Below are 15,911 nucleotides of genomic sequence, written 5' to 3' on the forward strand. Positions count from 1 at the left end.
TAACAACTGTGTATACCTTTGAATTAATGTGAACTGTTAAGAATTGAAGATAATTTCAAGAGCAAATTCTGATTGCCGTACGTGAAGAATTTAAGTCAGTGCATTTTTATAGTTATTGCATACTACTTCCGTGGAACTCTGCTTATTTATGTTACATACAGTCTCATTGGGCTGTTTCCGAAATATAATTTTGCTTGCTACAGATGTAGTTCTGTTACTGATCTTGAGGGTATGGCTAGTAGTTAACCTTAACTGACATTCAGAAACTTACCTTAGCACCACAACATAAACTGCCAAACAGTACATTCTCCCATCTCAAAATATGTCTGTCGTCTCCTTCGTATATAAAATTAATTTTAAAATATGTAGTTTCCTTGCACTAACATCACCAAGGAAAAACAAGGAAGTTTAACCTCAGTGACATTAGCATAGGTTAACTTCTGTTGCATCCGTAGACTTTAATGGGAACACCACTGTGCTTGCGCAAAAGTACCCGATTTAATTCTATGGTTGTTCCAGTCTTTAACCTATAGTAACATCACAACTGAAGAAACTAAATTTTTGGGGGCTGTGGGTTAACAAAAGGTTTACGAAGATTATTATTAAAAAAATGACCAAAAATAAAAAAAGGCAAGCAGGAAAATACATCATGGTACCTGACTCTTCAAATGCCATGATGTACTTAGAATCATCTGCACATCACTTTAAGTCTTGTACCTCACAGTGACCCTCTCACTATGCATGGGGCATATGCCCTTAAATATATCGTTTTATGTTTATCATTTCATTGCTTATTTCTTGCATGTTTTACATCATCAGCTTGGTAACCAGAAGAGGAGATATATTCGTCTGAGCAAACATGCAAGTATATTTCAAAAAATAGTTGCCATTTTTCTTTAGCTTTATGGGTTGCAGCAAGTGATCAAATTTTATAAGAAAAATTCAAGGTGCATAGAAAAAAATGTCAGAATTCATTTACATCGAATGACACTTACTGTAGTTTTTATGGACGTCACCTGAGGTGTGTTACTTTCTTTTTGCTTGTCATATCATGTTGTATTAATTATGAATTCTTGCTTAAATTATAGGATAATATTCTAGGCAATGCCACTTTGCTAACAGATACACATACCTTGAATTTATGTCATCCTCTGATCCATCACATTCTTCAAGAGATTGTGTAATATTTTTATATTCTTCAATTCAGTCAGTGAGGCTTAATTTTGAGGAGCTGTTGTAAAAGGAATGACATGAACCTTGCTAACAAATGTCATTTCTGCATCTATCATATGACGTTCAGTAGATTGTACAATAACCATATTGTTTCCCTAGTTTTAAACTGCAGTCTCGCCTTAATTTAGCACCTTTAGAAATACTTTTTATATTTCCTGCCTTGATGGTGTGGTTTTATGAATTTTTCTACAGGAGGACCATTCAAAAAAACAGTTCAGTCCTGTCAACATCCTGGAAGACACGCAGGCAGTAAGAGCAGTGGCATTTCATCCCAGTGGTGCATTTTATGCTGTGGGATCTAACTCTAAAACACTGAGAGTCTGTGCTTATCCAGAAATCACTGATCCTAGGTATGAAGCCATCTATTTTGAATCTTAAATGTATTTTTGTTTTGTATTTTTGAATTAGAGAATGGCCACATACTTCTGATACATAGGCACTCAATCTGGTTTTATGTGTATGTAGGAGTGGGCAAGCCAGAATAGCTAAACTATGGAAAACACCTGTTGACCTTTCTGTCAGGCATAGCAGTTAATGCAGTGGCTGAATATGAGGCGAAAACCTGATGTAGTTGATGTTTCTTGCATAAAAATCCAAAGGAATGCTGAATAGGAAAAAGAGCAGCACAAAATATTATGATAAACTCTGTAGCAAGAACACTTGTTTGCCAGAATATCATGGAGTGCCTCGCTAAGCACTTTCATCCAAACAGTGGACTTCATCATAACATGGGTGTAATAATGACACTTCATCCACATAATTATATACTTTCTTAAAAATGTCATTATAACTATCTAATTTAAATTCAAACAGTAAATCCTTTCTAATACTTTCATCAAGAGATATCAGCTACCGCCAATCTATCCCAATACAAATACCTATTTAAAAACTACCTCACTAATAAATAGCTGTGCCCATGCAGTAGTCCAGATAAAATTTCTTCTGTACCATCACCAATATCCAGCTGTAGTACTTTACAACCAAACTGTCTCCATTAACAGTAACTAAATGTACTTCACACTTACATTAATAGCCCCTCCCAACCCTCTATCATAATTAATATCACTTTCCTCTCTCTGCCTACTTTTCTGACTATTGTATCCAACATTCTGTATTACTCTCATTCTACCTCTACATTTCCATACTAACATTACTACACTAATCCATCTTCCTTATATTCTTCGTAGCTCTTCCCTTACCTCCACTTCTAAACTCTACTATCTCCTTACAGGACGCGTCCAAATAAAAACCGACTGCTATCTGATAACTGTATTTAACAACTGCAAAACTCAAATATTGGCTACTGAAACAATTGTACATTACTGTGTTGAAACTTTTGTTTATAATCTGCTGTATCCATTATAGCACACATATTATGTCATATGGTGCTCAGTGTGATCCAAGGCAACTCATTTTTTTTCAATGTTCTAATTTGAGTGCAATTGTATGTAATTTATCCATGGAGCTGTGTGCAATTGTATGCAAATTATCTATGGAGCTTTTCTCCCTGGGCCGCCTCTGAAAATAAGCTTTGTTCCAGTTGGACGCTCCCCGTAAACAAATCATAAATAAAATAAATAAATTTCAATTCATACATAGTATAATCAGTCTTGGTTTCATTATCACAAATCAACAGTCTCATAACCTGTATACCACACCAATCAAATATTGTCATCAATTTTGAATATAGTTCAAAATTAGAGTCCGTTCTAGTCAGAAATTTCCATAGTGTTAAACCTTTGGGAACCCACTTTTTCTTATCACATTCATTAAAGTAAATGTTGTCCAACTCAAAACCATGCAGTTCAAAGCAGTTTCTTATCAAATAACTGTAGTTGTTCATTTAATGATAGTTCACAGGAATCCAAACCTAGTAGTAATTCAAAATTCCGAGGTTTTGTTATCCACTGTTTGAAAAAATGGCAGAATTCACACACTTCACATACTGGGAAAAACGATGCCCTTCATTTTTGCAAAGCACATCTTGACCTAGAAATGAAGTATTAGATGATTTCTATCTAGTAGGATTGGATAGTTTATTTAGACTTTATTGTAGTTGGTTTAAAATGTAGTTATTAGATTTATAATATGTGCAACAAGGAGGATAGGTTGATGTATCATTTTGAACATAATGTGGTTTGATTTGATTAAAGGATAACTAATTAAGATTAATTTAATCAAGTTTTATAATTGTTTTTATTACTTAATTGTTTTGTTTTTTTAATATAAGAGGGTTCATTGTCATAACTGCACCAATGCTCTGATGAAGTGCACTGTTTGGACGAAAGCACTTAGCAGGGGAGTTACTTTTGTTATTCTGGCAAATAAGTAAGTGCTCTTACTACAGAGTTGATCATAATATTTTGTGGTGCTCCTTTTCCTGTTCAGCATTCCTTGGAGTTTTAGTTTTTCATAGTATTTTATACCAAGGGATGTTCTGCTTTTCTTTTTTTGTTTTCTGCATAAACTTTTAAAGCTAAGTTAATCGTCCCTGCTCTGGGTGCTGACTTGACACTTAAGTGGAGGATTTATAGCAAATGTTTTGCTAGAAGGGGCACTTCTGTCAGTAGTGACACAGGTGTGAGATTTTGCTAGATCTTAAGATTGACGAGTGTGTCCCTTTTATAAGTATAGGACTGGTCACCACTAGGAACCAATCAGTAAATAGACCCCCCCCCTTCACACTTAGATTGGTACATGGTGGGGAGATGGTTATCTCTACTTTCCTCAGATCTCACTTGCAGCCATTTACGAAGAATGTGATCTCCACAGCTCAGGTTCAATAACTGAATTTATGGTATTAGATCCTTTGCAGGTAATTTTTGGTCACTTAATTCCTTTTATGTTCTGAATTGTTCCAGTCAAGTAGATGGTTATATAGTTTTCACTTTCCTCCGGGTCACAGTTAGAAGACCTAATCAAAGACTGTTGTAAAAAAATATTTTTTTAGATATTAGAGGAATCACCATAGACAAAGCCAAAGGTTTTTCATAAATGTGGCTGCTATAGTCACAAGATCCTACTCCAGGATACCCACAAACTCTGCATGATGTGCCTTGTGGCAGGTCTTTTCAAGGAACCCAGTGAAATATGCAAGGTTTTTGGCCACACAATAGTCCAGGAAAGATGCAGCAAGTTAATCTTAAAGGGACTTGTTCCAGTAGCTCAGACTAGTAGACAAGGCAGGGATGATAGAGATAAGAAAGAGAAGAATAGAAAGGCCAACTCTTCAGCAGAAAGCAGATGATTTTCTCACAAGGCGCTCAGGATGGATACCCAGTCTACTAGACCTACTCAGCCTACATCTCACCTTGGGATGGATCCTAATTCACAGAAGACTCCCTTCAAAGACTCCTGACCAGGCTTCCCCTTTGTCAGTTTCTCATACTGAAGTTTATGTAGTCCAGGATTATTCTCCAAAGAAAACAGCAAGGCTCTTTTCCTTGTAGAAAAAACTCTAAGTGTCTAGAGTCCAGGCCATCTTTTGCCATGTTCAGTAGGTTAGGAAGGTTGCTCAGGCACTTCCATGCAATATGATTTAGAGAACATGAAGAGGGCCTTTATCAAAGTTTAAATTGACATAGGTGTTCTCCCATCCCCCTTTATCTCTGCTGCAGACAGGACAGGTCCTCTGCCATTGAATTCTGAAGCTCCTTCCCTGTTTTTTGTTCCAGCACCTGGAGTTTCTGAGCCAGTTATTTGTCAGTATGGTCAGCTTTGATATTGAAAGGGCTTTACTCCTAACCGCTGTCTCCTTTGGATGTTCTTCGTTCCCCATTGCTGCAGTCCTTACTATTGGGTTTAGTCCGCCGTCCAGTCGGCCCGAATACCAGAGTATAAGGCTGACGTCGGTCAGGGCGCATTAGACTGACGTCAGTACGTCAGGGTACTAATGCGCATGACCGACGTCATATCCTCAGTCTTTTTTGCCGCATGGTCCGATGCAGAAGCAGTTTTGCGAGTGCAGGTTGGCGTTCTGAAATATTTCCGAAACCGGAGTTTCAGACCGAAACAGAGTTGGCTAAGTACCCCGTTGGGGAACATTTTGTTTTTCTTGCCTCAGTATTTAACCGGATGTCAGAAAAGTGAATAACTGTATTTCTTGTGGGAAACAGATACCTCATAGGGATTACCATACCTTGTGTATACCTTGTTTAGGGCCTGAGCACGACGTTGTTGGTTGCCGCTCTTGTGCTAGGTTTAACAAACGCACTATTAAGAGGAGGTTAGACTGTGCCAGGTTAGTGTTTGGGAAGCGTTGCAATTATAAAATGCCGCCGGATGCTCCGACGCCCTTCGCCAAGAAGCGCAAGGACAAAACAGCGAAGCCTAGGGTTGATGAACCTGCAGTCCCGGACGCCGGTTCTTTAGAAGGCTCAGTGGAGCCAGAGGTTTTGCCAGGAGTTTCCATGGAGTCTCAGGCAGAAACTTTACTGTTACAGGATGTGCCTTCTCAGGAGGTAGGCCAGGCTGAGGGGCTTCTCAGGTAACTGTTCTTCCCTCTCTTCCCAAGGTTGTTAGAGCCTCTCCTTCTGTTGCCAAAACTTCTTTGAGAGGTAGGCCAAGTTCAGCTTCAGTGGGGGCTTCTCCTAGCATTTCGGTTCTGTACCTAAGAAACATATGCTTAAAATGGCAGAAGATTTGATTACTATGATTAGAGGTTCTATGCCCCTCCTGATAAGAGGCCTAGGGTGGAACCGAGTTTGATAGTTTTGAACAGTGTTCAGAGGCTTCAGAGTCTTCTGGAAGACTTGCAGGAGTATCCTACTTATTCTGATTCTGATGTGGATGATTCCACTCCTACAGCTTCTCCTCCTGAGGATTTCTCATTTTCAGAGACTCTGCATTCCATGAGGGAGCACTTTAAATGGGAAGGCCAGGATTACTCTGATTCCAGGAAAAGGCTTCGGGAATTCTTGTTTTACCCCAGCATAGGCCCTTAGCTATTCCTCCTGTGTTGAATGTGGTGGAAGATGTTTTGCAGAGGCTTCCCTGAACCCTGACTCTTTGCCTCCTGCTCCTGTTAAGCCTGATAGGTATTATAGGGTGCCCGAGCTCATAAGTATTTGTTTAAGAGTCCTAGGGCGGACCCAGAAACTATTTCTCAAGGGCCTAAAGGTGTTAAGGCTTCTGTGGTTAAAAATCCTGTTCCCACTGATAAAGAGGCAAGGGCTTTGGATAGGTGGGGAAAGAAAGTGTATACTTCTTCCACTCTAGCCATGAGAGCGTTGAATTGTCAGTTTCACATGCTAAAATATCAGAATTATCTCCTTTCACAATTAAAATCTAAGGTGGATGCTTTGGCGGAAGGTATTGAGTGTAAAGAGTTGCTGGATTTGGTTCATGTGTCTGAACAAGTGGGTAAGCATTCTTTGCAATGTGCTTTTGATGCTGTACAGGCCTCCTCGAGGGTGGCTGCTACTAGTTCTGTTCTTCGCAGGCATGCCTGGTTGAGGGATCAGAATTTAGCTGAGCATGTTAAGACAAGGATTTTGGATGCTCCTTTACAGTCTGATGTGTTGTTTGGATCGCCTGTGGAAGCAGTTTTAAAGAAAATGGAGGACAAAGCTAAGTCTATGCAAACTGTTAAAGATTTTTGCAGGTGCAGCCACCAAGTTTAGTAGAAATTGGCCTGCTAAGGGGTGGACATATCCTGCTTATGATTCCCAGTCTAGGGGTAGGTCTAGACGTGGTAGGGGCAGGGCTCAAGGTTCTTTTAGGCCTAGAACAGGAGTTCACCTGCTCAGACTTCTGGTGAGGGCAGGGGTCAGTCCTTTCGTAAACAGACCCAATGACCTGTCTTTTCAGCTGCCAGTAGATTCTCGTCTGGCAGCTCCTTTGGGAGGAAGACTGTCTCTTTTCAAAGAAAATTGGGATTTAATTACTCAAGACAAATGGGTGTTGGATATCATTCACCACGGTTACAGATTTTATTTCCATACAATGCCCCTTTCAAAGGCATGCCAGACGTTCCTCCTCCACAAAGAAAAGAGGCTCACAAGCAAGTTTCTCAGTTACTCCAGATGGGGCCATTCAGCCAGTCCCTGTATCAGAAAGGGGCCTAGGATTTTATTCTCGCCTGTTCCTAGTACCAAAGAAGGGGAACACGTGGAGACCAATTTTGGATTTATCTCTCCTCAACACTTTTCTGGACATTCCCAAGTTCAAGATGTTGACGTTACAACAGCTTTTACCTCTGCTGGGCAAAAATCACTGGATGGTAACTTTAGATCTCAAGGAAGCTTACCTTCATGTGCCTATAAGGCTAAGTTGCAGGAAGTATCTGCGGTTTCGAGCTGGAGATTCTCATTATCAGTTCTCTGCATTGCCCTTTGGCTTATCTACTGCGCCCAGAGTATTCACAAAGGTTCTGGCTCCAGTGATAGCTTACTTCAGGCTTCAACGAATTCAAATCTATCCTTACTTGGACGACTGCCTGATTCTGGCTCAAGAAAAGGAAGACCTTCTACAGCATCTGGAATATGTTATAGCAGTGCTAAGATGCCTAGGGTATTCTGTGAACGAAATAAAGTCCAGTCTAGTACCCTCTCAAGACATGTGCTTTCTGGGTGTGAGACTGAATACAGCAGCCCAGATGGCCTTTTTAACCCCGGACAAACAAAAGAGTCTGTCACTTTACTTCCATCAACTATCTCATCAGTCCGTGCTGACTGCAAGGACAGTCCTTCAAGCATTAGGGTTCATGGCATCTTGTATTCTGGTGCTTCCCAATGCCAAACTGCATATGAGGAAGCTACAATGGTATCTCAAAATGTATGGACACAGCACTGCCAGGATTTGGACACTGTCATTCAAATAATACCTTGCCTTCAAAAGAATTTTGTGGTGGGCTCAGGAATGTCACCTAAACAAGGGACTCTCTGTGACCCGGCCAGAGGCGAGTCAGATTTTAACGACAGATGCCTCGGACATTGCTTGGGAGCTCATCTAAATGGAAAGTGGATACAAGACAAGTGGCCTGCCAGACTACAGCATCTACATATCAACATGAAGGAGATGTTAGCAGTCCAGTTTGCATTAATGGCTTTCAAGGAGTTACTTCTTCCAGGGCAGGTGTTGATTCTAACAGACAACACAACTGTCATGTGGTACATCAACACGCAAGGGGAACACATTCTTATCCTCTATGCAGGCAAGCAATGATTTTATGGGAGACTGCTAAGCTTGCAACTAACTCTTCAGGCAAGGTTTCTGCCGGAGCACAGAACTCCTTAGCAGATGTGTTAAGCAGACAAATCATGGATCCCCACGAGTGGAAATTGGATCTTCATGTATTTCAAAATTGACAGTGTCATGGGGAACTCCAGACATAGATCTGTTCGCTTCTCCACTAAACCACCAGCTGCCACAGTATTGCACAAAGGGGTTTCATCACACAGCTTGGAAAGTGGATGCTCTGTCTTTCAGTTGGAAAAACCTTCATGTGTATGCCTTTCCTCCTCTGCCTCTTCTTCCAAAGGTACTATTAAAGGTCAGACAAGACAGGCCAAGGATGATTTTGATAGCTCCAGATTGGCCTCGCAACACTGGTACCCACTACTACGGAGTCTGGTAAGGAAGCCTCCATGGCCTTTACCTCTGATTCCTCATCTGTTATCTCAGAAGGATGGTCATCTGCTCAATGTCAAGCTTCACTCTCTTCATCTAACAGCCTGGCATATTCTGTATTGAAACACAGCAGGTCTCAACTTCCTCAACAAGTTTTAAATGTGATTATGGAAGCTAGAAGACCTAGTACAAGGAAAGTGTACGCAGAAAAATGGAAGAGATTTTTATTTTGGAGTACAGCAAAGAATTTGCAGGTTTCTGAGCCTAATTTGAGTGTGGCTCTTCAATATCTTACTGAGTTATTGGACAAAGGTTTGTCCTTCTCTTCCATTAAGATTCATGCTGCAGCAATTTCAGCTCACTATGATTGTGACCCACCATTGTTTTCGCATCCTTTGTTCAAGCAGTTTCTTAGAGGGGCAAAGAATATAAGACCCCACGTAGAGCTCCTACTCCTGCTTGGGATCTCAATTTTGTGTTGGAAAAACTTACTCTACAACCTTTTGAGCCTGCGGCTACTGCTGAATTGAAATACTTGTCATGGAAGACTGCTTTTCTGTTGGCTATTATTTCTGCAAGAAGGGTGTCTGAGTTGCAGGCCCTTATGGCAGTAGAGCCCTTTTTGATTTTCCATAAGGATAGGGTATCCTTACGTACTAATCCTTCCTTTATGCCTAAGGTGGTTTCTAGTGTGGCTTTAAACCAAACTATTCATTTGCCTACTTTTTATGCAGACCCCCAAAATAAAGGGGAAAAGATTTTGCACACTTTAGATGTACACAGGCAATTGCGTTATTATTTAAGCAGGACTAAGGATTTCAGGCAGTCTCAGCAGTTGTTTGTTTCTTTTGCTTTGAGTTCACAGGGCAAGCCTGTGTCAAAACAAACTATTTCTAGGTGGATTGGCTTTTGCATTGCATTTTGTTATTCCCATCATGGCAAGGAGATTCCAGCTGGGATTAGGCCTCATTCCACTAGGGCTACTGCCACTTCAACAGCATTTCTAAGGGGGGTGGCAACTAAGGATATTTTGGAAGCAGCTACTTGGAGTTCAGTGCATACTTTCTCTAAGCATTATCACCTTCCTATCTACTCTAAGTCTAGGGCTGGTTTTGCCACAGCTGTTTTGCAAGGCATGTTGTCAGCTCCTGCTTCTTTATGATTTGCCAGCCTCCCTTACCTCTGCTTTGGGATTCTACCCAATAGTAGGACTGCAGCAATGGGGAACGAAGAACATAGTACAGTTTTGTACCTACCATAAATGTAGATGTTCGAGGATCCCCATTGCTGCAGTCCAATTTACCCTCCCTCCTTCCCTCTGTGTTTAGGGGTGGTTGTGTAGGTGAGGTTACATGCTTATATTTTGTATATATTCTTGTATATATTGTACATATTTTTGGTGCAGGTATTTTGGGCCTTGTCTTTTTAGGGTCTTCTGACATCTGGGGCAAGAAAAGACTGAGGATATGACGCCGGTCATGCGCATTAGTACCCTGACGTACTGACGTCAGTCTAATGCGCCCTGACCGACGTCAGCCTTATACTCTGGTATTCGGGCCGACTGGACGGCGGACTAAACCCAATAGTAAGGACTGCAGCAATGGGGATCCTCGAACATCTACATTTATGGTAGGTACAAAACTGTACTTTCTATCACTCTCAATTTCTGCACTCCCAATGCCTGACACCAGTAGGTCGACATTGGGAGTTCGGTATCAGTGCCTTTACCATGTCCTACTCTTTGGCGTTCGATCTTTTGGTGACATAGCCAACTTTTAAGACCCACTGTGACCATCAAATTGAAGTCTCTTGTGTCGCAGTTTTTTTTGTCAGGTCTTGGTTGTGTGTTGGCATTGTGTTGCTCTTAGCCTTGCCATGGTGATTCCTCTAAAAAACTAAGGTAATTGACTTGCTTTGGGTGCTGCTTATGTTCTGTCTTCCACTGCTATCATAGGTACATCATTTGCATTTGAATACCTGGAAAAATTATCCTCTTTGCCCAGACAGTCAGAACAGACCCATCATCGACCTTGCCTTAGCCCACTGACACCAAACAATCCAGGGTTTGGGCACCATTTGTGATGTTCCAGACACAGAAGGCTTCAGAAGATCACATAAGACAACATCCCACAAGGTCTGATCACTCTTACAGCCATTTGGAAGATTCCTGCTTTGGATATGCCTAGGAAGATGATGTGCAAAAGGAGTCACACATGCTCTCCAACAAAGTCTTTCACTTCCATTTCAGATCTTGATGAAGGGAGATCATCTCCATAGTACACTCCTGATGATACCATATTTGAGGATATATTGGTGGTTATAAGATAGAGATGAACTTGCCCAATAAACCCCCTTCCCTCATGAGACAGTTCTGATGGGGGCCTTTTGAACTGCCCCATCTATATCTTTGGTGGATCCCCCTTCCACCCACAGACCTCATGACTGGCTTTGTTGTGGGCTGTGCTTGGTGAGAACTTTTGGGTGATCTCATTTCTTGTAAATCTGAGAAGATACTGTGACCTTTAAAGGACAGACCATTTTGGAATAAAGGACCTTTTGCAGACTCAGTGGAAGTAGCTTCAGTAACCAAGAGAGAGCCCAGCACATCAGGACAGTGGGTCATATGGTCAAGCAGGCCTTTGTGTTGGGTACAGTTGCCAAATTAACTCTTAATTAACTAATGCATATGAATCACTTTCAGTGAGAGTTGGCCAAGCAAACCTTGGAGTCTTTTCAAAGACCACCAACATCTGTCAGCCACAGACAAATCAAGGCACAGGTGTCAATTTTGCTGAACATTTCCACCCTGTCAGTGTGGCGCTCACACAGTGCACCTGACAGAGCAGCTAGAAAGTCTGTGATCATGAGGTGTTTCACCTTGCTCAAATTTTGGGATTTTGCTGAAAATGTTAAGGCACTGTTCAACAGCATCCCATCGAAGGGTTCTTACTTTTTGGACTCAAGGTGAACGAGAAGCTGGTTAAGAGTGAGCAGGAGAGCAAAACGTCTGCCTGGCATGACAGAGATCATTCCAAAGGTATCAGAAAGGCCACAAGAATTCATGGCTTCAGTATCCCAAGAGTAGCTCTTTGACCAGTTTCCTGACAGAGTTTCCCAAGGTCATGTGGGCCCTTTAAGTAGGTGCTGCACCAGAGGTAGAGGCTCTGCACAGATCCAGGGGACCTACAGTCCCTTCCAAGGGAAGCAACAGCAGAACCCTTGTGATCTTGCCGAACTGTGCCCAAATGGAGACAGTCTGGGGTCATAATATCCAGAGACTATATAATTCACTTTTTGAACCACCAATACCATCCTTCCTGCTATTAGAAGATTTCCCACCCTCTCAGAAGGAGGTGACCAGAGTAGCAGTAAGAAGCCTTCTCTCAAAAAGAGCTATCCAAGAGGTACCAACACACCAGGCAAGATCCAGGGTGTATTCATTTTATTTGTATTTATTTTTATTTTACTTTTGTTTACGGGGATAGTTTATTGATATTAGTCAGTCACTTACAGGCACAGCTCGATGGGGTATATCACAATGTAAGGAAGACTTGAAAAGTTCATACAAGGTGATACAGAGATAATTTTTTTGAGATGTGAAGAAGTTTATACAGGCTTTACATATGTCAAGCTGAAAGGTTACAAGCAAGTAGTACGAGTCTGTATGAGTCTGTTGTTTCAAACTAGCTTAACTAAACTTGTAGGAGAGAAGAAAAGGGAGAAGAAAAGAGAGGCAAGTAGATCAGGGAGATTAAGGAATAGTTAATAAAGATTTAAGCAGAGTTGCAAGGATGACTAAATGCAAGGGAACAGTTAGATGTCCTTCATGGATGCATCTGCAGTCATAACAAATGGGTTGTCCTGTCGTCAGGCAGCCCTTCAGTCGGCCGGATTCCAAAGTCTGGGTCCGGCTTCGGCTGATGTCGCACTTCACCCGACGTCATCTCTGCTGGTCTTCGGGTATAAAGGCATCAGCCAACGCCATTTTCCTCAGTCTTTCTTGCCGCGTGGTGCCCGAAGCAGAAGCTGTTCGCAAGTGCCGGTCGGTCAGATCCAGAGATTACTACTACCGAATACTACTTCGAAGACTTCTAAAAAGCTAAGTACCCCGTTGGGGACTCTTTCTTGCCTCAGCCGATGTCAGAAAAAGTCAATAACTGTTTAACTTGTGGGAAACAAATACCTCATAAAGATTTCCACTCTTACTGTCTGCCTTGCTTAGGCCAAGACCACGACGTAGCAGCCTGTTCGGCCTGTGCTTCCTTCAACCGACGAACGCTAAGGCGTCGGTCGGAGTTTGCTGAACAGTTTTTCGGCTCAGACTTTGCGTACATTATGCCGTCAGATCCTCCGACTACCCAAATTGTTAAAAAACGCAAGGAAAAAGACCGACACTCGCGGTCCGCGATTTCGGCCGAAACCACGGTTAAGCAAGCCGCGAGTGTCTCGGTTTCAGCCGAAACCGAGAAAACTGGTCAATCTTCAGCCGAATCCATGACTACTACTGAGGCTCCCGCTACTTTACCTGAATCGGCCTCAGAAATTTTGCCTACAACTGTGGCTTCTAGTGAGTTATCAGACACCATCCCTTTGGATGTCTCTACCCCAGCACGTGGTGCTGCTAGACCCCCTGCAGCCATGTCTATCAAGGCCTTTGCCAGGGCTAAAGCAGCCAAATCTGCTAAGTCAGTGCCTGTTAAACCTCCCTCACACAGGCCCACTTCCAGTTCACAAATGCATACTCTGGCAGAAGATTTAATATCCTTAATTAGGGGCAGGTCTTACCGGATCATGTTAAAGCTAAGCTATTAGATGCTCCTATGGATAAGGCCAGTTTATTTGGTACACCTGCCCAGCAGGTAATGAAGAAAATGGAAGAAAAGGCAAAATCTGTACAAACAGTTAAAGATTTCTTACAGGTTCAGCCCCCAAGGTTTAGCAGGAACTGGCCTGCCAAAAATTGGTCCTTTCCTGACTCCACAAGATCCCAAAGGGGCAGGAATAGACGCTCCAGAGGCAGAAATCAATCCAGAGGAGGTGCCTACAGAGGACGACAGTGGCAAGGTAATAACAGAGGCACAGACACAACCACTACCACTGCAACAGGACAATCACAGTGACTTGGCTCTAACTCCGCCTACCAGGGAGCAAATAGCAGCACCATTAGGCGGAAAGTTAGCCTTATTTTCGAAAAATTGGCACTATATCACAAAAGACAAGTGGATTTTGCAAACCATAGACCAAGGCTACGGTTCCACTTCCACACCTTACCAGTCAAAAGAGGAATGCCAAACCTGCCTACAAATCAAAAAATAGAAGCTCTACAGCAGATAACGCAATTAACAAAGATGAGAGCTGTGGAAAGAGTACCAATAACAGAACAGGGCAAAGGATTCTACTCCAGACTCTTCCTAGTACCAAGAAAAGGAAAAGTTGGAGACCTATTCTCGACCTGTCCATCTTAAACACATATATCATTGTCCCAAAATTCAAAATGCTGACCCTACAGCAACTTCTTCCCATGCTGGGCAAGGAGTGTTGGCTGGTAACTCTAGATCTCAAGGAGGCATACCTGCACGCCCCATTCGACCAAATTGCAGAAGATACCTCAGATTTCTTGCAGGATCAGAGCATTATCAATTCTCAGCATTGCCCTTTGGCTTATCTACTGCCCAGAGTATTCACAAAATGCCTGGCATCAGTAATCGCCACTGCAGACTACAGGGAATCCAAATTTATCCATACCTGGACGACTGCCTGCTACAAGCGGACAACAAAAGCAAGCTGACAACAGATTTACAAAGGGTCATTTACTTGCTACAAGCCCTGGGATACACAGTCAATTTACAAAAGTCAAGGCTGATACCATCCCAAACAAGAACATTCTTGGTGGAATTGGACACAGTAAAACAAATGGCATTCCTAACTGCAGAAAAACAAAAAGAACTCCCTCTTTACTTCTTGGCATTAACAAAACAGAACAAACTAACAGCAAGAAAAGTTCTGCAGGCTTTGGGCTTCATGGCATCATGCATAATCTTGGTCCCACATGCCAGACTGCATATGAGAAAACTACAGTGGTACCTAAAGAATTTATGGTCCCAACACAGGCACAGCCTAGAAGCAGAAATACCACTAATCCCATGCCTAAAACAGGAGTTCCTATGGTGGGCTCAAGCATGCCAGTCAAACCCAGGCCTACCCTTCCACAACTTTTGAACAAGCCAAACCATCACAACAGACGCCTCAGACCTAGGATGGGGGGCGCACATGCTGGACAAATGCGTACAAGGATTGTGGACTCAGGATCAGCTGCACCTGGACAGAAACCTAAAAGAAATGCTGGCAGTAAAACTGGCAATCCAAAAATTCAGACCATTCCTCAAAGAAGGCCATTTGATGATAAGGACAGACAACACCACAGTCATGTGGTACATCAACAAACAGGGAGGCACTCATTCATACCCCTATGCAGAATGACTTTGGACCTTTGGAATCTGGCACTCAGCTACAACATCCAGTTACAGGCAATATTTGTACCGGGAAAGGAGAACACTCTAGCAGACATGTTAAGCAGAACCACCTCGGATGCTCACGAATGGATGCTACACCCGGACATCTTCAAGACCATCACAAAGAAATGGGGAATGCCACAAATAGATCTATTTGCTTCCCCTCTCAATCACCAGCTCAAAAAATTCTGCACAAGGACATTCCACCCACTTGCATGGAAGGTGGATTCGCTCTCCTTCAGCTGGAAAGGTCTGACAGCATATGCATTTCCACCTCTTCCCTTGATACACAGGGTATTACTAAAAATCAAGGAGGAACGTCCAAGGATAATCCTGATAGCTCCGAACTGGCCAAGACAACACTGGTACCCATTGCTGAGGAGCATGTCTCGGGAGAAAATGTGGTCAATACCCCTGATGCCTTTGATGTTAACTCAGAACAACTACAGCATCATGCATCCAAGCCTAAAAACTTTGCAACTGACTGCCTGGAACATCACATAGCAGCAATTAATCCAGATCTTTCCCAAAGGGTTAAAGACATTATCCTTGAAGCCCGCAGACCTTCAACAAGAAGGAACTATGCAGGAAAATGGA

General features: G+C 42.3%; 1 protein-coding gene across 1 annotated transcript in view; it reads left to right on the top strand.

The window, feature by feature from the left end:
- Positions 1 to 15,911, top strand: part of WDR47 (WD repeat domain 47) — a 2,078,858-nt gene that overhangs the window by 1,425,126 nt on the left and 637,821 nt on the right. The window contains exon 10 of the mRNA XM_044086053.1: positions 1,426 to 1,583. Within this exon, the coding sequence (XP_043941988.1) occupies positions 1,426 to 1,583 (158 nt within the window). The remainder of the gene's footprint in view (positions 1 to 1,425; positions 1,584 to 15,911) is intronic.

The sequence above is a fragment of the Protopterus annectens genome, chromosome 10.part0 (assembly GCF_019279795.1).
Source record: "Protopterus annectens isolate FY-2018-M chromosome 10.part0, PAN1.0, whole genome shotgun sequence".
NCBI classification, from domain to species: Eukaryota; Metazoa; Chordata; order Ceratodontiformes; family Protopteridae; genus Protopterus; species Protopterus annectens.